The sequence below is a fragment of the Brachyhypopomus gauderio genome, chromosome 19 (assembly GCF_052324685.1).
Source record: "Brachyhypopomus gauderio isolate BG-103 chromosome 19, BGAUD_0.2, whole genome shotgun sequence".
NCBI classification, from domain to species: Eukaryota; Metazoa; Chordata; class Actinopteri; order Gymnotiformes; family Hypopomidae; genus Brachyhypopomus; species Brachyhypopomus gauderio.
The window spans coordinates 13,431,054-13,455,833 of NC_135229.1; the positions used below are offsets into that span (position 1 = coordinate 13,431,054).

At 45.3% G+C, this 24,780-nt stretch overlaps 1 protein-coding gene across 2 annotated transcripts in view; it reads left to right on the forward strand.

Moving 5' to 3' along the window:
- LOC143483082 (cadherin-18-like) overlaps nucleotides 1–24,780 on the forward strand; it is a 79,825-nt gene that overhangs the window by 31,609 nt on the left and 23,436 nt on the right. Inside the window, exons 1-4 of one of the 2 annotated variants that reach the window (XM_076981794.1) lie at nucleotides 2,163–2,506; nucleotides 9,929–10,518; nucleotides 21,001–21,295; nucleotides 23,562–23,681. In XM_076981794.1, the coding sequence (XP_076837909.1) occupies nucleotides 10,168–10,518; nucleotides 21,001–21,295; nucleotides 23,562–23,681 (766 nt within the window). In that variant the 5' untranslated portion in view covers nucleotides 2,163–2,506; nucleotides 9,929–10,167. Of the gene's footprint in view, nucleotides 1–2,162; nucleotides 2,507–9,928; nucleotides 10,519–21,000; nucleotides 21,296–23,561; nucleotides 23,682–24,780 lie in introns of those variants that run through there. The other variant, XM_076981797.1, reaches the window with a different exon arrangement.

The window sequence follows — 24,780 nt, forward strand, 5'->3', positions numbered from 1 at the left end:
AAATGACCACAGAACAGCAATATGTTCAGATAATTCATCACATCATTTGGTTTAGCGAGACTGTGAGTCCTGATGACACATCATCAGCGGGTCACGGCAAATAGCCCCAACCTAAGTACGTGGCTCGAAGTACGTATAGCGTGGTCGGTGATCAGCCTAGATTTGATTGCGATAAATAATCATTGTTCGGAAAATAAAACAGCACGCAGAGAAGCGATCACAAACGTCGTTTCAGGATTACGTTTGAGTTCTGCACAGGTGTCACCCGTGCGAAGGACATTTTAGACCTCTACCCACAAAGTCCTGTAATCTCACCTGGCAGGTCTGTTCTCCCGGTGCTGTCCACAGGCAGCCACACACAGCTGACTAGCAGAGCACAGTGTGAGGACCGTTCCAGCTTCCTGTCTGAGATCCTCACTGTTCATTGATGGCCTATGTGGGTCATTCATACACTGGCTTGGCAAGGCCCTTGTGCTGCCCCCGCTGCTGCCCACACACACACACACACACACACACACACACACACACACACACACACACACACACACACACACACACACACACACACACACACACACTGACACCCTAACCAGAAGCCTGAAATGAGATTTATTCAAGTGCATAATCTAGTTCTTGCCCTGTGATTTCCAGAGGGACGGTCGCTTCTCTTTCTTTCTATCTGAGAGTCAAGCTTTCTGCCTCTTCTGCCCCACCGACTAACACTTGCCCCTTTGCCTCAAACCTGCCCCTTAAACACATCTCTTTGCCTTAGATTTGCCCCTCAAACCTGCCCCTTAAACACATCTCTTTGCCTTAGATTTGCCCCTCAAACCTGCCCCTTAAACACATCTCTTTGCCTTAGATTTGCCCCTCAAACCTGCCCCTGTATCCCTCTGTGTAGGGTTTCTATAAAATTACACCTATCTTGATCTTAATCTGGTTGCATTTGAAACTATTACTTCAGTTAAGCTAATAGTTGTGAGTGCATTAAAACACAATTTATTGTATGGTACATGAATAACAATATAGGATATATTGTACAGGCTAAATATATAATAATAGTTTAAGCTACATGACAATGAACATGCATATATTAAAAAAACTCAATAGGCCTACATGAAATCGGTTTCTTTACTTGTATGCATTATGTGTGTCTATACACACACACACATACACACCTCTTCTGTTCCTCCTTTGGTGTGTGTTATTTGTTTATATCAGGAAGAGATGGAGGGGGTTGCAGTCTCCCCCAGCAGAAGAACCCGTGCGTTCGATTAGCTGTCTGAAGCTGTCATATCTTAACACAGTCTTCTCTGTGTCAGCACCGCTGGGCCGTTAACGGGTCAAATGACTTTCTGCTGACTACACTCCCCTGCCTGTGCGCCAGCCCTAAAAAGACGGAGCCACACCGAGATTTAGCAGCGTGCAGATTTTTTTATTTTACGTGAAGCAAGCCAATAGTAAGTCAAAAGATAAGGAGACGGCTGCAATTCTGCAGCGCTGTGGGTTAATACGTGTCGTATTGTTGGGGTTTAAATATAGGTCCGTATCGGAGATGGAAGGCGGAATATGGAGGCGCGTTTCACTTCGGAACCGGCGTCGTGATCAATAACGGACGACACGCGGCTCGGAGTGCATTTCAAAACGGGAAGGAAATTCCATTAATCTGAGGGATATGAAAAATGGCCTTCTGGAGTTTTCCTCATTCTCCATGTGAGGCAGCCTCATTTTACATAAACTCACCTCAGGCCCACCTGGACGCGAGCAGGACCCAAAAAGTAAATAAATAAACGCAATCGGCCATATAAATCATCGGCTTATACGGGTGGTTTAGAAGGGATGCGGTGGGGGGGGGTTCTACTGAGTTAAGGTGAACGCAGGTGGGCGGGTTGGGGGTTCGGCACGCATCCTCTACCGGTCTAATAGGAAGATGAAGATGAAGGGGAGGGTGGGGGCGGGGACAGGGAGGGCTTCATACCCCCCCCCTCCTCTTCCTCCATGCCATGCTCATATGATTAATTAGGCTGCATTTGGGGCGATAGCCTTAAACCAAAGGTTGCTCATAGCATTCGGTCCGCGTGCCCGTGTTCCCCGCCTGGCTGCACGTGAGCGGGGTGGGGGGGGGGGGACAGGTAAAGCAGGAGGTATCTAGAAATGTAGAGCAAGTGAGAGAGTGAAACAGAGAGATGAAAGGAGACGGAGAAAACACGCACAAACAGGGAGAGTAGGAACTGAGAGCGTGTGTGTGTGTGTGTGTGTAGCCGGCCAATCAGAACGCCCCTCCAGAGCTGCGGCTGGCTGGCAGATTTGGGAGCCAGCGGACGGTTCTGGGGAAGACTGGCAGCTGCACGCGCGTGCACACACACACACACACACACGCACTCTCTCGCGCGCGCAGGGCTTCACACACACACACTCGCTCAGAGTGGGAGCAAAGATGTGGAGAAACCGGCTGCACTCCTCTGTACTGCACAGCCTTGTCACCGTTTAAGGATAGACGCGCAAGGTAAGAGGCTCGCGCGCTTTCGTCTTTCCAAACCTTAAGGTGGGCTGAGAATCATCCGCGTGCGTTTTAGAGAAGCGTTGCAAAAAAAAGCGTGCAATGGTGCGCGAGTCGGTGTGCATGCGCGCGTGTGGCTGTGGAGAGCCCGCATCAGCCGGGTAGGGACGTGTGGAAGCGCTGCGCCTGTCTATCGCTTCCCCACCGGTTCTGACAGCGCTCCGCTTTATCGTGGCGTCTGATCCTTCTAGTGTTGTGATCCTTCTCCAGTCTGAAAGCGTTGCAAGACGACACACACTGCCTTTGCTTTCTAACTGCTCTGTGTCGACTGCCTCAATTCACCAAGGTTGAGAGGTCTTCTCTTATTTATTTACTCTGCGCTCCGACCGCATATAAACCTGCGTTAAAGCTCCGTGTCGCTGTCACACAGAGCCTATACCTGATCTAAATATAGTATTAAATATGAGTGCATTTTGTGACTTCTCTATAGAATACACTCTGGACAGGTATCGTCTTACATGATGTACCCTCTGTAAAGGGTCTGTTTAAGCCTGTTAAAGTTATGTGATAATACGCATTGGGATATTCAGTGCGCCACGTTTTGTTGCACGCAACGGTTTATAGATATTCTGGGGCAGTTGTGCCTGTTCAAGGGATTTTAGTGGTCATATAAAGGTGGTTATGCCATCCTGAAGAACCTCTCCCGGGTATGGCGAACACTGTAATGAGCAATCCGTCTCCGAGTTTCCGAGATTCCACAGAACTGCACTGCAAAAAAGAAAATTGCTTGATTTCCAGATCATTGTTATATATTTGCGTTTATCTTAAAAGAACTGCTGTTGATCACTTCACGGGGTGGGATATTATGAACTTGATTGAACGCCACTGGAAGTGCTCCATTTTCTACATAGCACATGCTGGGTCTCACACACACACACACACACACACACACACACACACACACACAAACAGGGAGAGAGAGATGGATATATAGAGAGAGCGAGAGGGACTGGGAGGGAAAGAGAGAGAGGGACTGGGAGGGAGAGAGAGAGCACGCTTGTATCGTTGCGTGATTTTCACCATTTTACTGACCAAGAAACTCCGCGCAAAATATGCAGTGATGTATAAAATGTTGTGGCTACAAACATACACCACTATTTGGGTAAACACGATTCTCAAAGCAATCGACTAGACGAAAGTAAACGAAAGAGAGGAAGGTAAAAACATTTGTCGTCCGTCATGACAGAGAGAAGTCGATCTGATCAACGCGCCGTTCTGTTCAGATTAACACGACGGATTATAATCCGAATCACTTGACCTTATATAACATGTATGGACATTTCATTAAGCTCACATAACGCATGATTGTTTGTGTAGATAATGTATGGCACATCTATGGGGATAGTGACCACTTGCCATTTAGACCTGTTATTCTGCATCATACCCAAAGTAAAGGTCATCCTTCAACATGGTATTTCCATTCATTTGCAGAAAGAGTTCGCATAGCCCATTTTGTCATGGTTCACTGGGGTTTAAAGCAAGCCACGTTCCTCGACAGTTCCATGAAATGTCGCCTAACGTCGGAATATTTTAGATAAATTGTCTTAAACGTTTGCGAGCTTGTTTTTAATATTTGTTAACTCGATTTTAAAAGCAATTTTCAGAAGACGTCACGCATCTTGGCCCCGCCCTAGCACCGCCCACAAACCATCTGACCATAATCTCGTCCACCTTTTTTATATGTGAGTTATGTGCAAAACAATATCTTGTGAAAACGGAGCGTAGACATCTGGCTGCCGTGACCAGCTGATGCACACCAGAATGTTTGCCAAATGTTTGCCCTCAAACACAACTTCAATTATGCAGTCACATCATATGACTTATTGGAGATTTGGATTCTTGTACGATGAGTTTTGTACATCTGTTAATCTGCTAATAATTAGTGCAGAATAAGGCTGAGGAAGGCGTCGTAGGCAATACCATATACCTCTACATAGCTATCAAACAATGGTGGTGCCTTTTATTTGAGCTGTATTTATTCTCGATTGCTTCTGATCATTAACACGCCTACACAAGCAGTTTATTATCAAAAGGGCGGGAGAAAATGTGCGCCATTCCTAAACACTATAAGTCGCGGGAAAATATAATGCACATTTAGTTGTTTTCTAAAACAATCTAAAAACGTGGTGCTGGCATAACTATTTTCTGTAAAATTAACACTGTCCCTACATATATAATATAATTTATCCAATTTTATTTTATCTACTTACAGTTTGACAATCGACATCAAAACAATTACAAAAATATAAGCAAATACATTATTCACCCGTGTCTATTCAATCTGAGTTTGAAGGTGAGGGGTTAAGTGGAAGCCTGTGAGCCTGTGTCTCCCCCTATCAGGACTGTGATGCCCGCTATTCGTTTACAGAGGGCCTGGCAGTTATAATTCAGCAATACCAGTTTCAAATGACAGTAAAATTGACCAATCATATATTCCCTCTTAGTGGGCGGGCTTAACTGTATGATGATTTCTGCCCGCTGTGGCGACGCTAGCTGTCGTTAGCGTACCACCGCTAGCTAGTTTCGATTCATTCCTTTGATGGCGTCGCGTGTTTTGTTTACATATTCCGCTTCTGAGGAACACGGAGCTGTGAACCTTATTTTGTTTGGACTTTGCTTAAGAAGTTATCTAGTACAGATATTATTGTTTATTGCGTTTCTAAAGCTGTACTGTCGTCTCAATTTTTTAATTTTTTCTTTATTGCAGATAATTAGAAGAGGAAACAATTTTTTTTTCGGGGGGTGATGGGAGTGGGCCCAGGTTTAATGGCCACGGTTCGTTACTGATATCTGGATATCTGTTTTCTGAAAAGTTATCATTCAAATTATTATTTATGATTCTTTTGTGTAATTTTAGATAAAAAAAAAAACTATACAATACACATAGTAAACACTAACTTTTCAAAATGTGGTATTACTAGTTCTGATGTACCCAGGTACCCAGATTCCTCAAGATCAAACCTGTTTTATATTTGAAGGAAGGAATGAAGCTACATGTGGGTTTGTCGTCTTGTACAGATCACCAGACAAACTCCAGCTTCTCTTAGATTAGATTTTAACATCTGTTTCACTAGCCTTTCAAACCTAAGAAGTAATTTTATCGGCGTGTAAGTGGTGAAGTGGGAGTCTAAGGAGACTTTTCGATTTTTGTCAAATTATGCTGTCACATGAATGCTGTACATGTGTAACCAGCCACTGCAAATAAAAGGGACCCAATTATCAGACCATCATTATCAGACCATCACTATCAGACCATCGGATATGCTTTTAGGACGTGTTGAGGTGCCATACAAAAGATTATGTAGTAGCTAAACTTCTATCTATATACACGTATGTCTTCTCTGGCCATACACTACTATATGTAGCTGCTACACACATGCTGAGAAGAAGTCTGACCAATAGGTGTAAGTAGGTCGTGGTCCCACTGACCCACATGGGACCTATAGAGAATGGTCCAAGCTACACAAAAAACAGTTGCACAGTGAAAGCAACTATAGAAGTCAAATGTCAACACGAAAAGAAAAGCCAAGTCTCAGACATTGTAAGCATCTTGGACAACCTGATCAATAGCTTGGAAAAAGTAGGCACCTGATCACCCTCATCAATTATAATAATTTATAATTCCTTCTTTGAGTTATTGAATCAGAGGAGTTTATTAATTAGATAAACTAACACAATAATAAATACAATACAATAAATAACAATAAATATCACAATAAAGCAACAAAATAATTTGGCTTTCTGATTACATTTTTATCTACTGATCGCTAAAACCAATTCTTGGATATAAACTTTGAATCTGCACTAGAGCTTAAATAGGTACAGTTTCCTTCCACTGTTTCAATGACAGTTCTTTACTGGACATGCGTTTAGATGTTCAGGTATGTTCTACCACCAAGAGCCAGTTCTGCTCCTACCATGTCTATAAGACTAAAGGACGGACCTTTCCGTGTTGTGATGAAGGTTGGAGATTCATCCTCCAGCCAAGACTCACTGGTCTCTGTCCAAGCTGAATGAGTTCCAGCATCACCTCTGATTGGAGCCCAACAATTTGCAACAATTCAGTCAAGCGTTGGTCCAGGACGTGTTGGTCCAGGACATGTTCGTCCTGGGCTGGATGTCCACGTCACTGATGCCTCTAAGTGGTGAAACGTCTTGATTACTGCTAGTGGCTGCTCAGTTATATCAGAAAACGACTTCCTGCAGGCTTCTATGGTGCATAGAACGAGACAGTAAAAATGCTTTTTAGAAAAGGAGTTTTATGTACTGATAACCCAGCAGTTCAGTGTAATATACTCTAATCGGTGTGCTGTTAATTTTTATGTTATGGTAAGGCATGAAGAGAATGCATGTAATCTTTTAAATAACTTGGGTTGTCTACACTGCTGTGCGTGTGTGTTGAGTCTTCAGGTACAGATGTTTGGCTGTTCTTCAAAAGTGCATCACATGGATCTTTTGATCATTGGACATATGCAGCTTGCCTTCAAGACCAAGCCTACACATTGAAACATTTTAGTTAATACACAGTAAAATTTATTACAACACCACTAATATATTGAAACTGTATCATTGTTATCAGTATTTATCAGCATCATCTTGTGTAATAACACAATAACAACAAGAATCAATACACTGATACTCTGATAAATTGAATCATTACCCCATGGAAACAATATTTAAATAAACATTTTTTTTTTACTCCAAAATTTACAATCACCAATTTACAGCACAATTCTTCAGTGTTGACTGAAAATAGTGGACACAGGACACGGCTTCATACAGAACACAGATTCATACAGGACACGGCTTCGTACAGGACACAGATTCATACAGGACACGACTTTGTAAAAGTCCTGACTTGATATGTCACGACTATCCGGAGACGTATATCGAAAATCACGTGTCTACTTGGTGCCTGAGTTCTACTCCATATGGCAACAGAGTTTTGACAACAAACTATGCAGCACAGCATGTATCTGGGATCTCTGCCCCCCTGCAGAACGCAGAGTTTATAGGGGACTACAGAGGAGTCATTACCAGGGCCAGAAGCCAGTGACATTTTGTACAGAGCACTCGGTGATGCGTGGGGGAGACAGAAAACAGCAAGCAAGTTGCTCCCTGGAGTCTCCGTGAACGACAACTCCTATGAAATGGGCGGTCCTTAAAGAGAGGGGGGAGACAGAGCTGTTGGCACAAACAACACAAGGGTTTCCAAGCCGCGTCAGCGATATATAGCAAGATTGGTGGGTTTTAAATAATATAGGTATTATGTGTCGGCTAAGTCAACAATATTGTTAATGACTGGCTTTTTAAGTGTACATTATACATTAAGTATATATGATCTATTCTTATTAAACAATGCTGTTGATATGCTTATAATATGCACAAACCTATCTTTGCCTATATTTGTCGAGCAACACCCATAGTCAGTATCGTAGCTGTCGTGAGTTCCCTTGCGACTGCTTTTCCATACTGTACACAATGGCACGCAGTACACTGGAACTAAAAGTTATAGGTGACCGAGAAATTCCGAAAACATATTCAGTATATAAAATGAGTGAATCAGAGCTATAACCCTGTACCATGTTGCTGTCGTCACTGGAGAACACCGGGACACATTGAAGGATGTGGTTAAAGACCTGGTAATTGCTTTTAGAGTAAGTCATCAATATAGTCATGAGAAAGTGAAATCTATAAATCCCTCAGGACTGATTAGGAGAGGTGAACACTATGAAGGTCTGTTATCTAGCTGTTTTCTTAACATCTCTACCTTCTGAAATGTCAGTGCGTGGGGTCTTACGTGTGGCCATATTAAATGAGCCAAGGAATCACTAGTGTCGCATTAAGACACAGAGGCGGTCTACACATGGTAGCGTTTCAGTTCACGCATTTAGCATTTTACTTCGTGCTGAACCCTCTATGACAGTAGCAAACGCAGTCTTGAAGCTTGAAGCGTGGACCTCATAGTGTAAACAGAGAGAGTGTTTTTGCCCCTGCTGAGTTTTCTGTATTCCTAAATCTCCCATCGGACGAATCACAACCTCTGAGCGAACAATCGAAACGCAGGTGCCTCTGCTGGAAACAGAACGTTTTGTTGGTGGTGACAGTTTAAAATGGCTATTTCAGGTCAGGCCTATGTCTGTGTCACCACCGGGGACCGCCGGGGTCTCGAAACGATCAGCTGTCAGTGTGTGACACCCGGGCCAACGTTTATTCCACATCGACAAAAGCGCACGGGGCACGGGGCACTGCCTTGTTGTTGATGTAAACGTTTCGAAGCAGTTGATGAGGCCAGGTGAGGAAGACGTTCTCCGCCAGACGCCTCCGAGACTTCCATCCTGGTTTGTCCCAAGGTCTTCAAAACAAGCTGTTTCCATTTAGTCGTGTCTTTAAAGGTGCATTTAGCGTGCCCGCTGTTGGCTGTATTCCCCAGTGGGCCGCAACGGCGCTGGTTCTGCCATTTCCCAAGGGTTCTGAACCCAAATATCCCTCATTCATTAACCCTCGTCCCCCCGGCAGCGGGAGCAGATCACCTGGGAAGTGTTTCTGAGACGACTCCCTGCCTCTGGATGTGGGACGTGACGGCCCGGGGGGTGGGGGGGGGTGTATAGTGTGGGCTCCAGCAGCCCTCTTATGGGACAGGCAACCGCAACTTCACAGCTCTCGTATCGTAAGAGGATTTTCATCCACGCGTGTCCTCTTCTCACCGTGCCGTGCCATCGCTAAAGTGGGTCTCCGAGCTGCTAGATACGGCGCCTGCTGTTACACTGGAACAGCTGTTCCATCAGAAACGTATTAGATGTTTTACTGGATGGCTAACCGCCTGCAGATTATTCTGGGTGTGAGTTAAAACGATTTAGACTCCTGAACCATTCACACGCGCTGACTGAAATGGATTCTTTCCCACCTTTGGGTGACGGGATTAGAATACCAGCTTAGGCTATACCTCTTTGTCAACGTTATTTGCAGACAAAGGACGACTGCACAACTTGGAAATAAATCACGTTACTGTGCCGTTGTCATACGCTTACGCTGAATTATCCGTCACTGCTCTCCCGTCCTGGTGAGCCACTACGCTGTGAAGCTTCGTCTTTTCCCTGCTCTGAAACACCCCCTGATTCGAGTCGTGTAATTGGCTTATTAGTGGACAGCATTAAACCATGTGAGGGAGGACCACTGGGAGTGGCACTGGGAACCACTGCAGTAGATAAAGGTGATTTCACAGAATGTGTCTTTTCATCCGCACAGCGATTAATTTATGCTTCAATACAGAACCAGAGGTGTCTCTGACTGCATTTAAGTTACGCAGCTCACGTGCCGTGTCTCTCCTCTCTCTCTCTTTCTCTCTCTCTCTCTCTTCACACACAGATGTTTCATGGCCGTTTTCCGCTGCCTCTGCTGAGCCCCTCAGCGGATGCCCTGTCCAGCACGAGCCCCTTCCGGCCGCCGTCGTTTCAGGATGTGAGAACTGCCCACTGACTCTCAGCAGGGGGTTTGGATTAAAGCATGGATCTAAAACACGTCGCGCTGGGTGTGTGGGCCTGATCTACGTTCGAAGGTGCCCGCCGGGGCAGGCTTGACGGAGGGCCGTGGCCTCACTCTTTATCATGGGAGGGGCCATGGGCAGGACTCGGGGCGGGGCCTGCCTGAGCTCTCTGCTATTGTTGTGCCTCTCCGCGCTCCATAGGATCCACGGGACCCCGCCTCCAGCCGGCGCTATCTGGACCGCACACGCCCACAACCAGACCAAACTTTATAATGGCCCTGTACGGACCGCGCAGGCCCACAACCAGACCAAACTGCTTGAGGGTCCCGGTCGGACCGCGCATGCCCACAACCAGACCAAACTCCCAGAGGGAGAGAAGGATCACCATCACCGGCCAAAACGAGGCTGGGTGTGGAATCAGTTCTTCGTTTTGGAGGAACACATGGGTCCGGAAGCACAATATGTCGGCAAGGTAAGAGATCTGGGTTCATCCGTCCAAATTTTGTCCACAGGTGAGAAAGACTTCAGACGCAAGAGACTGCAACCTTACCACCTATGTATTTTAGCTGTGATATTTCATTTTACACGTGGAGCTTGACGGTCATACAGGCGGTTTCAATTTTGGCCCCAACTCATGAAAAGAGTAGATGTTGTTTATTGGTCTTCTGACTTTAAGCTTGTTAGCAAATGCATTCTGCTATTAAATTGCTACTGACATACAGCTCTTGAAATTTTAGTGTTTTCAGTCCTTTTCCAAGAACTGAGTCAACACACTCAGAAACGAACCCCCTGTCCCTTTGAACATTATGTTCTTGAGATTACTGATTTAGCTTGTGTTCAACTTCATTCAGCAAATTAGTTCATGATTAATTAAGTGCATGCATAGATCACAGAGGACAGCACAGAGAGATGATTATAAGCTGAGATAACAAAACTGGTCATTTCATTATCTGTTTATTTGACTCGACCTCATAAAAAGGTTGTACACAGCCTAGACGTTGTGCAATTTAATGAAACTTCTGCGAAAGTCATAATTAATGGAAAATTAAAGACATTTATCATTCATTTATTATAACTGTTTGTTAGAAGGACTACCATCCTTCATCTTTACCTACACACATTGTTCTTCAACTCAATAGATTTCAACGTATTATTTTTCAGTCATTATACCGAAAAGCACGTTGGTTTGAATTATGGTATGAGGTATGGATGTCGTAATCTGTTTTGTGTTGGTCATTTAAGTAATTTAATATTACCTGACAATGCTGCTGTCTATCCCATAAAATTATTTTAGCTGCCCTGTTCACGAAGGCAAGATACAGTAAGCTAAATCCAATCCAATAGTTCCTTAGTGTTGTCAGTAGTTCCTGTACAACTGGACCTATGAGGAGATTTCCACACTCTTACACACTACACCTGGCTATTACTCCCACAATACACCTGGCTATTACTCCCACAATACACCTGGCTATTACTCACACACTACACCTGGTTATTACTCCCACAATACATCTGGCTATTACTCACACACTAAACCTGGCTATTACTCCCACAATATACATGGCTATTACTCACACACTACACCTGACTATCACTCACACACTACACCTGGTTATTACTCCCACAATACATCTGGCTATTACTCACACACTACACCTGGCTATTACTCCCAAAATACACCTGGCTATTACTCACACACTACACCTGGCTTTTACTTACACAATACACATGGCTATTACTCACACACTACACCTGGTTATTACTCCCACAATACACCTGGCTATTACTCACACACTAAACCTGGCTATTACTCCCACAATACACATGGCTATTACACACACACTACACCTGACTTTTACTCACACACTACACCTGGCTATTACTCCCACAATACAACTGGCTATTACTCCCAAAATACACCCGGCTATTACTCACCCACTACACCTGGCTATTACTCACACACTACACCTGGCTGTTACTCACACACTACACATGGCTATTACTCCCACAATACACCTGGCTATTACTCACATACTACACCTGGCTGTTACTCACACACTATACCTGGCTATTACTCCCACAATACACCTGGCTGTTACTCACACACTACACCTGGCTATTGCTCACACACTACACTTGGCTGTTACTCACACACTACACATGGCTATTACTCCCACAATACACCTGACTATTGCTCACACACTACACTTGGCTGTTACTCACACACTACACATGGCTATTACTCCCACAATACACCTGACTATTGCTCACACACTACACTTGGCTGTTACTCACACACTACACATGGCTATTACTCCCACAATACACCTGACTATTACTCGCACACTACACCTGACTGTTACTCCCACAATACACCTGGCTGTTACTCACACACTATACCTGGCTATTACCTGATGAACCCTGATGAAAACAACAAGCTTACCATGGCTACCACTACAAAATGGGCTTCACTGTCATGGGTTACAGATAATATCAGCACCGCCTCGGTGGCGGTTGGAGATCGAGGTGCAGCAGGGGCAGTAAAGAAGGAGGAGGCCTCGCCCGGACCTCACAGAACCAACCCTGTTTATTCATAATAGCCCAGATCACCTCCAGCTCCATGTTTTCTATTACCTCAGGATGTCCCTAGCATGGTGACCGCGTGACACTGACTCAGAGTTGTGATCAAGTGGAAGTCAAATACCCACCTTCACACCCTCATCCCTCAGGCGCTGAGGCGAGTGGAGGAGACCTGCTTCTCCACAGCAGCTTCTGACGGTCCACCACAACACCCACAGTCCCGGGCATCTCCTCTGCTTCTGGGGTGCACAGTGGTTTATGAACGGAGACAGTACAGACTTTCTTGTGCTTTTTTCCCCAAACTTTTCCATCTTTTTCGAATTTGAATGTTTTCTTGTCCTTTTGTTGGTTATGGATGAGAAAACTGTATTCATATCTTCAACACCAAGCACCATTCCAAACAATGGGCCGAAATGAATGAGCAGTTTCTTTAAATTTAACGAGTATTAGCAGGCAAGTCTCGGGTAAAAATGAAGACAAGCTGTGTCATATCAAGCCGAGTCTCTTTCCCGCATGCTCCTCACAGAATCGTGTTTTAATCTATGCTTTCTGTGAAAGTCTCAACCTTTAATTTTCCTTCCCAATTATATAGTCTGGGTAAGGCGGCAGGATCAGTAGAGACTGCAGGTTCTTTTCATGAAGGTCCACCGTTCCTCAAGAACCCCCTCGAGCGTGGCACACACTAACAGGGCCTCCTTCTAGACACTTGGGTGCCATTTAATTTTATGCTTGGCGATGAACCTTCTATAGGTCTAGGAACCATCTGAATGAGCTGAATACACTATCGTCTGAGGTTGTTGTTCTGCGCCATGACAGAACTAGGTTTGGTCTCATTTTGCTCTACCTGTTGCCATCCAGACAATTGCACATATGTGTACTCACACACACACACACACACACACACACACACACATACACACACACACACACACACACACACAGAGATGGGTATGTTCTACTAAAACTCCTCTGGCCTCAAATAGAACAACAGGGCATAAAGTGTGTGACTTTGACAAACAGATGATAAGAAATTGTCATGGGAGCAGTGGGTTTTTTTGTGGGTTAGGAGCTGGAGTTGAAGACAATAGTGGAAATAAAGCATGGAATGTTCCAGAAAGCATAGATAGGGCACTGTAAGGACTGGAGAAGTTGGCTGGCCTTTTGTCTAACTTCATTTTACACACTCAGTAGATATGAATTAGTAGAGCAGACATTTCCCAAAGGTATCATAACACAAATAAGATGGCCGAGGCACCATAGCCTTGAACAGTTTCTCTGGTGGTTAGGGTGGTTATAATACTGGGCTGTTTTCTAAAAACTGGGACACTATTTACTAATTGATTTACTGACGAAACCCAAATTAATAATTCATTTGAAATTTTTTAGCTACATACCAAAGACTTGCAGTCGGACTTGTATTACAAAGCAATAAATCCTTGTATAAGTGATTATACTCGTTAAGATATATGTTTATTTTTACGACTTTGCCTAAACCAGGTAGCGTTTCCAGATGTCGTCGATATGCATTGGAAATTTAAAGTATTTAATACTAAACAAAGGAAAACGTGCAGACGAATTAAGTTAATCTGAAGTAATGATTTTATCATGGAGATGTTTGGGATCTTTTTCCTGCTAAGAGTCTTCAGTAGAAGTGTTAAATGGCTAGCTCAAGGGCAAAGGAACATTAGGACCCCTGAGGGGCTGTGTTTGTCAGCCCTGTGGTTTCTGCTCCATCATTCCAACCACTAGAACATGCTGCTCTGAACTTCACGCCACACTGAAGGAGCGACACGTTCAAAGCTCTCCTGTACCAGCCCAAAAAGAACGATGTTCACACACACTTTCCCCAAAGTCTCTGCAGCCTTACGATGCGCACACACATGCACATACGCATGCATGTGTACACACACACACTCACACACACATACCCCAACAGACACCCAGACAAACAAATAACTCAAATTTTTAATTTTGCAGGCTACACCTAGATATTTGAAATGTGTGGGCAAGCAGCTTAGCTTAGGTGTGGAAAAAGTGCTTTCAAAAACAGAAGTGTTAATAGTTTATCTTTGTCAGTTAACAAATTGCAGTGTGAATGAAAAAAAAGAGAGATCTAAATCAAATCAATATTTGATGTCACCACCTCTTGTTCCCAGAACTTCACTCGTGCGCAATACACTTGCACACAGTTCTTAAAGCAACCTGACAGGACTTTGCTCCACATGTCTTTGAGAAGTATCCACAGATCTTCAGTGGATGGAGGCTTGCTCAAATCTGTCTGTCTCTTCCTGAACGTAATTCTGTATAGACTCAATTATGTTGAAATCCGGGCTCTGATGAGACCGTATCACTTCCAGGATTCACTTATGCTGAAGATTGTAATAAGAACATTACATTATTACTTTGTAACACTTAATAACATTGGATGAACTGTATGTTGAGTTCATCATCCTGCTGCATAATAAATTTGGAGCCAATCAGATCTCTGATGGTACCTTTAATCCTGACCAAATCCCCAATTCCATTTGCTGAAATGCAGCCAGCTCCAAACCTCCACCATGTTCCAAACCTCCACATTGTTTGTACCACACTTCAGCCCTAACAAACCTCCATGCTGTTAAAGAAAGCCCAAATATCTCACATTTTACCTACACTTTCCGGCACCCCAGATCCTGTGATTTTGTGCATAGTTGAGTCACATGGCCTTGTTTCCATGACCACCACTTCTGTCCAGACGTCTCTGAGCAGGACATGGGTGTACCTGTGTCTCATTGGTTCCTGCCAGTTCCAAGCTCAGGGTACTACTGGACAACTTCCGATTGCGAGGAGAAGTATGCATGATGTGTCTTTCTTCTGTTTCCTTGTCGTTGGCGTTGTCTGTTTCTTTGTGCTTCTTCAAACAAGCGTGTGCAGCTCATCTTGAAACCCCAGCATGCTTTGAGATCTTTCCCTGTGAGACACCTTCTGATGCAGCATAAACACCCTGCAGCTTGTTCATCTGCTCACTCTTGCCATGGTGTGTGACCTGTGACATGAAACGTCCAGTTTGGTATAATCGGTTAATCATACACATGACTATAATCCTACTAAATCTCTGAGAAGAATACCTAGAAGTGTTCTCCTACATAGAATATCTAGAAGAATGTAGAAAAACTGATCCAGTTTTAGGGCAAAGGGTGGTCACACTAAACAATGATTTGATTTAGATTTTCCTTTTGAAATCTTAAAGTAAAGAAACGTCCATATAAAATCAGAGGAGTGTTGAGGTTAAGGTTTTAGGTGATGGGGGCACTTGAACCTTAAGCTGGAGGAGTGGCTCCAACATCCCAGAACTTCATCATCAATCTCAGTCCAGAAGAGTGCAATCCTAGAAATAGGCTTGAGCGAAAATACTGCATTACGCCCACTGACCATCTGACCAGGCCAGACAACTTCCACGTTCTCACCTACTGCAGCCTGGTTGCATTCAGCACTGGGATCGCTTCGTCACTCCTGAAGCCACGGACATTTAGCACTGTGCCAATCTCTAGCAGCCCAGCTGCTCACGGGTCTGGAAATCCAAGGATGTAGAGGTCACATTCGCCCAGTGACGCGTGTCCACTACAAACCCCTTCCGGCTTGCGAGCCACAGTGGGAAACCAAGCTCTGTAACCGCCAACGTCGGGCGAGGAGTTGGAAGCCTGTGTGTCGGGCGAGAGGTCGCCCTGATGCACAAGGGCCACGCCTGTTGTACAGTAAACAACAGCTAATGAGGTTTCCGTACCGAAGACTCGGCAAAAAAAAAAAAAAAAAAAAAACTCTCACCTTCTTCAAACGAAGAGTGAATTAAACGAACTCCGAGTTATACACCTCGACGCTTTGTTCTAGAGGAGCAGAGACTCTGGCTGCAGTGTAAAATTGACCTTTCCATCAGGCGCAGAGGTGTAATTTGTGGTCAGCGGCAGTGCCTGAGTTCCGATTTAATCAGTTGGCTCTCATTGCGTGGGTGGTGTATCAACCCCCCCCTCCACCCTCCTCCACCGCTGCCTCCACCGCCCCTGCACGCACCAGCCAGCCGCTCTCGGGTTCTCAACAGCCTCACCATATTACTGCCGAGCCTGTTAAGAGATGGACAGAAAAAAAAGAGAAAAATGTCCAATTATTTTTATTCCTTCAGACTGCTCTTAATGTAGCCGTTGTTATGAATATTGATACAGCGTTTGGGGAAGCTGTCAGAATGGGGTCAATGTAACATTGAAGCAAGGTATTCCTAATGAGGGCCTTGTTATGATAATATGGGGCAATATTTCTTCAAAGTGTCACTTAAACACTGAAACACATGCACAATACACACATATTTAAATAACTCACTTCTTAAGGCACAGATGAATCCAGCGATACATCTAGCCGAAATAGCCTTCAGATTCCTTCCAGCACGGTTGAAGTGATGTTGCAATTATTCCGATTTACATCTCGCAGGATCCACTTGATTGAAAGTGTTGCACGAAATTTTAGCCAGATTTGAGCCACTCTTCCGTACGAGCGGTTGACGATGACTGATGTAGTGTAACTGCACACTGCATCTGTTACGAGTGTGGTCACCAAACGCTATTGCAGTGCATTATGCCAGTGTAGCGTGCTGTGTAATTCAAGATCAGCTCGCTTAGTGAAGGAGAAAAGGTTATTAGGGCACTGTGCATGGTCGTGTGTGGGTGTCAAATGACAATGAATATCCACTTCTCCAGCGGTGTTCCACTTCGGGTCTCAAACGCTAATTCCAGTCTTGTATCCCATTGTGTCCAGCACATCAACCTTTCTTAATATGTTATGCAGTAGTTTTATTGTATGATCTTCATGCATGTTTCATGCTCCATTTCCCGAGTCCCTCACGTGTGCTAATGCATCACGACATGATAATGAAGAATCACAAAGGTGTTTAAACCTAAACTTTAAGGTTTAAAGGTGATTTGTGATTTGAATACCACTGCTATGTACTGTGCGGCAAGGTGTGGCGTTATGCAGCACTATATGCTAATTCGGCTCTATACGCTAAAGCAGTATAATATGATAACTCTGGTCTGTATGCTAATGCAGCTCTTTTAAATAATTAGCATTCTTTTACTGATGCTCTATATACTAATGGAGATCTATATGTGAGCCCTCCTCTGTATGCAAATACAGCTTTTATGGCATTGCGTATCTGTGGGGGTAATTCAGCTCTGTGAGGTAGTGTAACTTTGTGGGATAAAGAAATTAGCCCAAATCATTTTTGCAATTAAGGTCTAACGATTTCTGATCTTATGTGCAGCTCTCTGTGGTAAAATATCACTTTGCAGCTCTGTGTAATTGAGACAATTAATGTGGATCATTTGAGGCTCTAGTAATGCTGTGTGAATGTTATCTTTCCTCAACAATCCCACACTCCTCTCCTCTCTTCTCCCTATTCTTTCTTCTCTTCTCCTGTATAATGTTTACCTGCTACGGCTCACGTTAGATAAATTGCTGGTAGGACGGTCCTCGTATATGAACCACCACAGCGAAGACCGAAAAAACAACTGAAAAAGCTGAAGAATTCGTTTTTCGATCTGAATATGAACCATTGTGAGGGTTTCAATGTGGATAAGAACCATTGTGAAGTTTCCAGTGTGAATAAGAACCGTTTTTCTGAAGCTTGCGTAGATCTGAGACTCTGGCTAGATTCTAGTTTTGACACTGAATGGAGTTTCTGCCGGTGTTCGCTGGTGCCAAATACGGGCTGGGAAGTTAGGTGAACTTTAAGTGAAGCATCAGTGTGGGCTTCAAAGCAACGCTCTCCTTCAAGCCCTTCAAACCATCTACAGGGTGATGCTTTGGTGTGAATGAGTTCAGGCTGCAAGTGCTGAGCTTGGTTCTGTGTGTGCATGCGTGTGTGTGTGTGTGTGTGTGTGTGTTTGTGTGTGTGTGTGTGTGTGTGTGCCTGTGTGTGTGTGCCTGTGCGTGTGCCTGTGTGCGTGTGTGTGCGTGTGCGTGTGTATGTGTGTTGTATGCAGAGCGTTCACTATGCACAGTGAGCTCTGTGTGTGTGAGTAAACAGGTGTGGCACGATAAGAGGGGCGGCCTGGCTCTCGTTTCTGTGAAGGTGAGCAGACACGGGTAGTGGGTCTGGAAGGTGGACATCGTTCTGACTAATTACTCTCTGCTCAGGGATCTCGGTGGCGGCCAACACCAACAAGCACACAGCAGGACAGAGAGAGAGAGAGAGTGTGTGTGTGTGTGTGTGTGTGTGTGTGTGTGTGTGTGTGTGTGTGTGTGTCGTGTGCGTGTGTGTGTGTGTGTGTGTGTTGGGAGGGTGGGTCTGGCCATTGTGCCAAGTTATTTCATTGTTTTTTCTCACCCGGGGACATGTCATGCCATTTCGCCTCGCCTGGTGTCTTCCACTGAACCTGTTCCCTGCTTGTGTAGGGCAGCGGTAGTGATCATTAGCAAATTAAATGCCAGCATAAGCGTAAGTGACCTGCAAATGATCGTGTATCTGGATTGGTTCACGCTTTCATGCAGCCGTTTTTTCCTGTTTGCCTCAGGGTTGTTGCTGGCTTAGAGCTGCTTGCAGTAAATATGATTACTGTAATGACATGGATTGCCGTGGTGTGCGTGTGGCATGCACAACCCCAATAGCAGTTGTGTATTAATTCTGTATTACAGCATGCTACATTTTAAGGTGCATCGCAAATGTGCAAATCCACAGTTTGTCTCTCAGCAGATCCAGAAGACTATATGCAAATAAGTTTGCTGTTGCTACGACACAAACACCTTTGGAATCTGCATCAAAAATTCATAACCACTTATTACTGATGAGGAATATGAAAGGGGAAAATGCTAATCAGATCCATAAAGTACATAGACCAAAGGCTGTATGTTTTTTGTTATAAATATTGCAACAAATAATAAGTTCATTGAATTTGCATTGCAGTGAAAACAATCTTCTGTTTGTTTTCTGTTGTTTTTTTTTTTAAAACAACAATTCTTCAGTAAATACGTTTGCTTGTTCAACATGACGCATATAGTGCACACTCACTCTGTTTTCCCTTAATTGTGAATAGTTGTTCACAATAGCAGCGCAGCGCTGATCGTATAATAGTAACCGTGACGTAGCAAAGATTTTTGGGCGGATGCCATCTGCTGTGAGTTTATGCGGTGTGAATTAGCCGGCCCTCCTTCACCTCAGCCCTCACGGTTCAAGCTACAGTATCTCTGCTTTCTTCGAGCCGCGCGCCGTGAGCTTTCGATGTCAGCACAGCTAAACATCTACAGAATCTGCTCCCTGCAAATTGGATTTAAAAAACCAAAAAATTCAGAGAAAAACAAAACTTTTCAGCTTTGCTGTGACGGAGAGGCGCCGTTTGCTGCAGGATCGTCGTGCGCAAAGGAGTCTGGGAAAGGCCAACATGAAGCTGACATTTCATGGAAAATATTTCCCTTACACCTAAAGTGAGATTAAAGGAAAATGAGATAATGCTGCCCCCAGTCTAATTCACAGGCCCTCGTTTTTGAACTTTAAAAAAGTTTGCAATTCAAATGCTGAAAAGACTCTAACAAGTCTAGTTCACACTACTCATAATTCACTTCCAATTATCTGAGGTTGTTTCACTGGTATTAAAGGGTAATCTTCCCACGTTATGCATCAGTGATAGCAGTTAACAACATTTGAATTTGAGTGGAAATCAATAGGAACTGCGTTATTATATCTGATGTGCACATCATTAAAAAAATCCTGTAGTCCGTACAGGATGTGCAAGGAGCCTGAAAATACACTTTTCTTTCCTTGTGTAAATGACAAAAGAATTGTGATTTTTGATTGGCCTGTGTTTAGAATTGAGCCAAACCTATTTATGCATATTCTAATTACTGTTTGAGAAAACATTTTCTTAGAAATTGGAAGTCAATTTCATAGGTTGCTCTTGAAATAGTTCGAGCTTCAATCAATACATTATTTTCGGTCTTTCTCCCACGGAGTTTCCCATGCTCGGTACTTGAAGTACATGAATAAATTCACAGCTATGTCAGCGTAAGTGCTTCCAAATTAAATCATAAACAGAACTAAATCAAAACACTGAATTTCTAATATAATGTTCTTTGCCCATGCCTATTTAGATTTGTAGACGTAGGCCATCGACTGTCATTCCATTTCCAATTACACTTTCTTAATATACGATTGGCAAACCAGAGTCACGGCATGGTTTCCGAGGTAACCTGTGTCACCTTGTGACGGTATGTTCATAAACAGCTTTGGAAGTGTCAAACTGAGCTATTACACTGACTTTTAAATCAGCACTTCCTCCAATTTTACCACGGGAGTGCTTTGTAGTATGATATCATGGTGCAATGTGGGCTAATATATTTGTGTCGTCTTCTACAGCTGCACTCCAATTCAGATAAGGGTGACGGCTCGGTCCGGTACCTCCTCTCCGGAGAAGGAGCAGGCACCATATTCACCATTAATGAGGTGACCGGAGACATCCACGCCACGCAGAGCCTCGACCGGGAGAAGAGGAGTCACTACGTGCTCCACGCTCGTGCCGTGGAGCGCTTCACCGGCCGAGTCGTGGAGCCCGAGTCCGAGTTCATCATCAAGGTGCAGGACGTGAACGATAACGCCCCCACCTTCCCCGAAGGGCCGTTCACCGCGTCCGTGCCGGAGATGGCAGACATCGGTGAGTTGTGTTCACCTGGCATGATTGTGTGGGTGTTGGAGGCAGGAAGGGTGAGAGAGGGAGAGAGAGAGGGAGAGAGAGAGAAAGTGAGGGAGATGTAGAGAGAGGTAAAGAGAGAGAGAAAGGGATAGATAGAGAGAGGGAGAGAGAAAGGCAGAGAGGGAGAGAGGTAAAGAGAGATAGAGAGGTAGAGAGAGAGAGGGAGAAAGAGAAAGAGAGGGAGAAAGAGAGAGAGGGAGAGAGAGAGAGGTAAAGAGTGAGAGAAAGGAAGAGATAGAGAGAGGGAATGAAGTAAAGAGAAAGAGAGAGAGAGAAAGGCAGAGAGGTAAAGAGAGATAGAGAGAGGGAGAGAGAGAGAGAGAGAGGTAAAGAGTGAGAGAAAGGGAGAGATAGAGAGAGGGAGAGAGGTAAAGAGAGAGAGAGAAAGGCAGAGAGGTAGAGAGAGATAGAAGAGGGAGAAAGAGAGAGGGAGAGAGAGAGAGGTAAAGAGTGAGAGAAAGGGAGAGATAGAGAGAGGGAGAGAGGTAAAGAGAGAGAGAGAGAGAGAGAGAGAGAGAGAGAGAGAGAGAAAGGCAGAGAGGTAGAGAGAGATAGAAGAGGGAGAAAAAGAAAGAGATGGAGAAAGAGAGAAAGAGAGGTAAAGAGTGAGAGAGGGAGGGAGAAAGAGAGGTAAAGAGAGATAGAGAGGTAGAGAGAGAGAGTGAGGGAGAGGGAGCGAGGTAGAGAGAGAGAGAGAGAGAGAGAGAGAGAGAGAGGGAGAGAGAGAGGTAAAGAGTGAGAGAGGGAGGGAGAAAGAGAGGTAAAGAGAGATAGAGAGGTAGAGAGAGAGAGTGAGGGAGAGGGAGTGAGGTAGAGAGAGAGAGAGAGAGAGAAAGGCAGAGAGGTAGAGAGAGATAGAAGAGGGAGAAAAAGAAAGAGATGGAGAAAGAGAGGTAAAGAGTGAGAGAGGGAGGGAGAAAGAGAGGTAAAGAGAGATAGAGAGGTAGAGAGAGAGAGTGAGGGAGAGGGAGCGAGGTAGAGAGAGAGAGAGAGAGAGAGAGAGAGAGAGAAAGGCAGAGAAGTAAAGAGAGATAGAGAGAGGGAGAAAGAGAGAGGGAGAGAGAGAGGTAAAGAGTGAGAGAAAGGGAGAGATAGAGAGAGGGAGAGAGGTAGAGAGAGAGAGAAAGAGAGAAAGGCAGAGAGGTAGAGAGGGAGAGAGAGAAAGGCAGAGAGGTAGAGAGAGATAGAGAGAGGTAAAGAGTGAGAGAGGGAGGGAGAAAGAGAGAGAGAGAGAGATGTGTTCTGTGCACATGGCTTTATTAGCCGGGTCATCAGCTTCTGATGGAGGACTGCAGGCTTCGCTGCTGTGCCCGGGGTTTGGCCTGTCTAAGCCTGGCTCGTTTGCAACCACGATTTATGTCGTCTATTGGCATGGTTACGGAGCACTTGCACAGAGGATACAGGCCTTAAACGGCTCTAGACGAGAAAAAAAAAGTCATTCCAGCATCTCGTAGCCTGCTGGTCAGTCAATACGTAAACTGTTCTCCATATTTTACAAGAGTCAGATAAAAAAAAATAAAAATTGTTTGCACCCTGGAACCTTGGACGATGGTGCAAACTTAGACAAACCAAATATTTACGCGGCCCCCCCCCCCCCCACTCTCCTCTTTCAGGGAAAAGAGGTCCGGTCCGATCCACGGGTAATCACGTCCACGCGGCCTGCAGCCCCGAGCACCGGCTGCCCCCCGCCCCCCGACCCACCCCCCGCCCTGCCCCCCACCCCCCCGGCTGGAGGGGGCGTGTGAGAGAAGTGCTAATTGTCTGCACATCTCTTCCTTCCTTTCTAAATCGATTAGCTGCGCTCCAGCCAAAGAGCTGTGAAATTATCCTTCTTCACGACCTGTCTGCTCAGTGTCTCCCTGGAGGTGCCCCAGCGTGGAGAGAGTCCGATGTGTTCTCACGTCCACCTCCCCTAGTTCAGCCCGCTCGGATATAGCGGAGATGCATAATGACTGCGGAGCCGTCTGCTCCTGGAGGGCGGGATTAACGGCCGGTGGCAGCGATGTAATGTGACCCCTGGTCATGTGACTCGGTCATGTGACTCAACGCAGGTCGCCCCGCGTATGCAATGGGTTGTTTTGACGTCTTTGCCCCACCACGGTTTTGTGCTCCCCCCGTGTGACGCTACATCCCCGAGCTCACTTCCTGGTTCTGTTCAGGCCACGCCTTTGGCTCCTCCCCCCCAAGACCCCTTGTCTTTGCGACGTTCGCTTTCTCTCCCTCGCAGGAACGTCGGTGTTCCAGATCACGGCCACGGACGCCGACGACCCGACATACGGCAACAGCGCACGCATCGTCTACAGCCTCCTGCAAGGTCAGCCGTACTTCACCATCGACCCCAAAAACGGTAAGTGCGATCAGAGCGCACGTTTCCCCCCCCCCCTCCGCAACATAAACCTCTACGCCCTCGGCTCACGTGCGCCCGTCACGTGCTCCCCTCAACGAGGCCCACGTTCCGTGTCAACCTCACGCGCCTCGCTCAGCTCGTGCTAATCGTCAAGGGCAAAGGCAGTAATCAGACAGTAGCTGCCGATCACCGATACCGGGCCCTCTGCCTCCCTCCCGTGAGCTTCCTGACAACGCAGCCAGCGACGGAGTCGGCTCCCCGCGGCGGCCCCTACGCCCAGACGGTCGGGGAACCCGTAAAGAGTACTTCAGCGTCCCGGGTTATTGTGGCGGGCCTCCACAGGCTGTAATTGAAGGGCTTTCTTATTGTGGAGGGGAGTTTCCAACGAGCTCTTCAGTATTTGGAAGAAGAAGAAAAAAAAAACCACGACAGGAAGCTCTTTTCTCCATCACTGGTGGAATGCGTCTTTTGTGGCAGCGTCCTTGAAAGCAACGCGGAAACGTTTTCAGATGGCCTTAGAGCACATTGACTGGACGCAGGGGGGGGGGGGGGGGGTTAGGCGCGGGGGGGGGCGCATTCACGCACGAGGTTGCTCGTGCACGTGCATGCGGGCGCACGAGGCAGCCGAAAGCAGGGAGACAAGGGAAAGAGGAATTACCAATTTGTTGAACTATACTTGAACCCAGCTTTAGAATGTCGGCGGCTGCAAATTCGCCAGCGTTCCTGTGAGCATAATAACGCACTCTGCTATAACCCACCAATAGCAAATGAATATTTCAAATGTGGGTGAGGAAAATTGCACATATTAAGAAGAAAGGTTATGAGTGTATTTTATAAATGTATATAATGTTGCCTATTATTTCCTATTCACTTGTTTCTATAAAGTATGAATAAAGTATTTTTTAATATTTCATGGTGTATGCATTGGGGATCAGGCTTATAGGGTTGCTTATATGATTATATTTTAATATAGCCCCTAATTTTTTATTAGCTTATACCTCCCTCTTACTGCAAAGAGGGGGTAGAGGGTGTGGATATATATTTTGTGTCAGGAAGCATATGATGTGGCAGGCGTAGGCCGGTTCAGAATGGGCCTTAA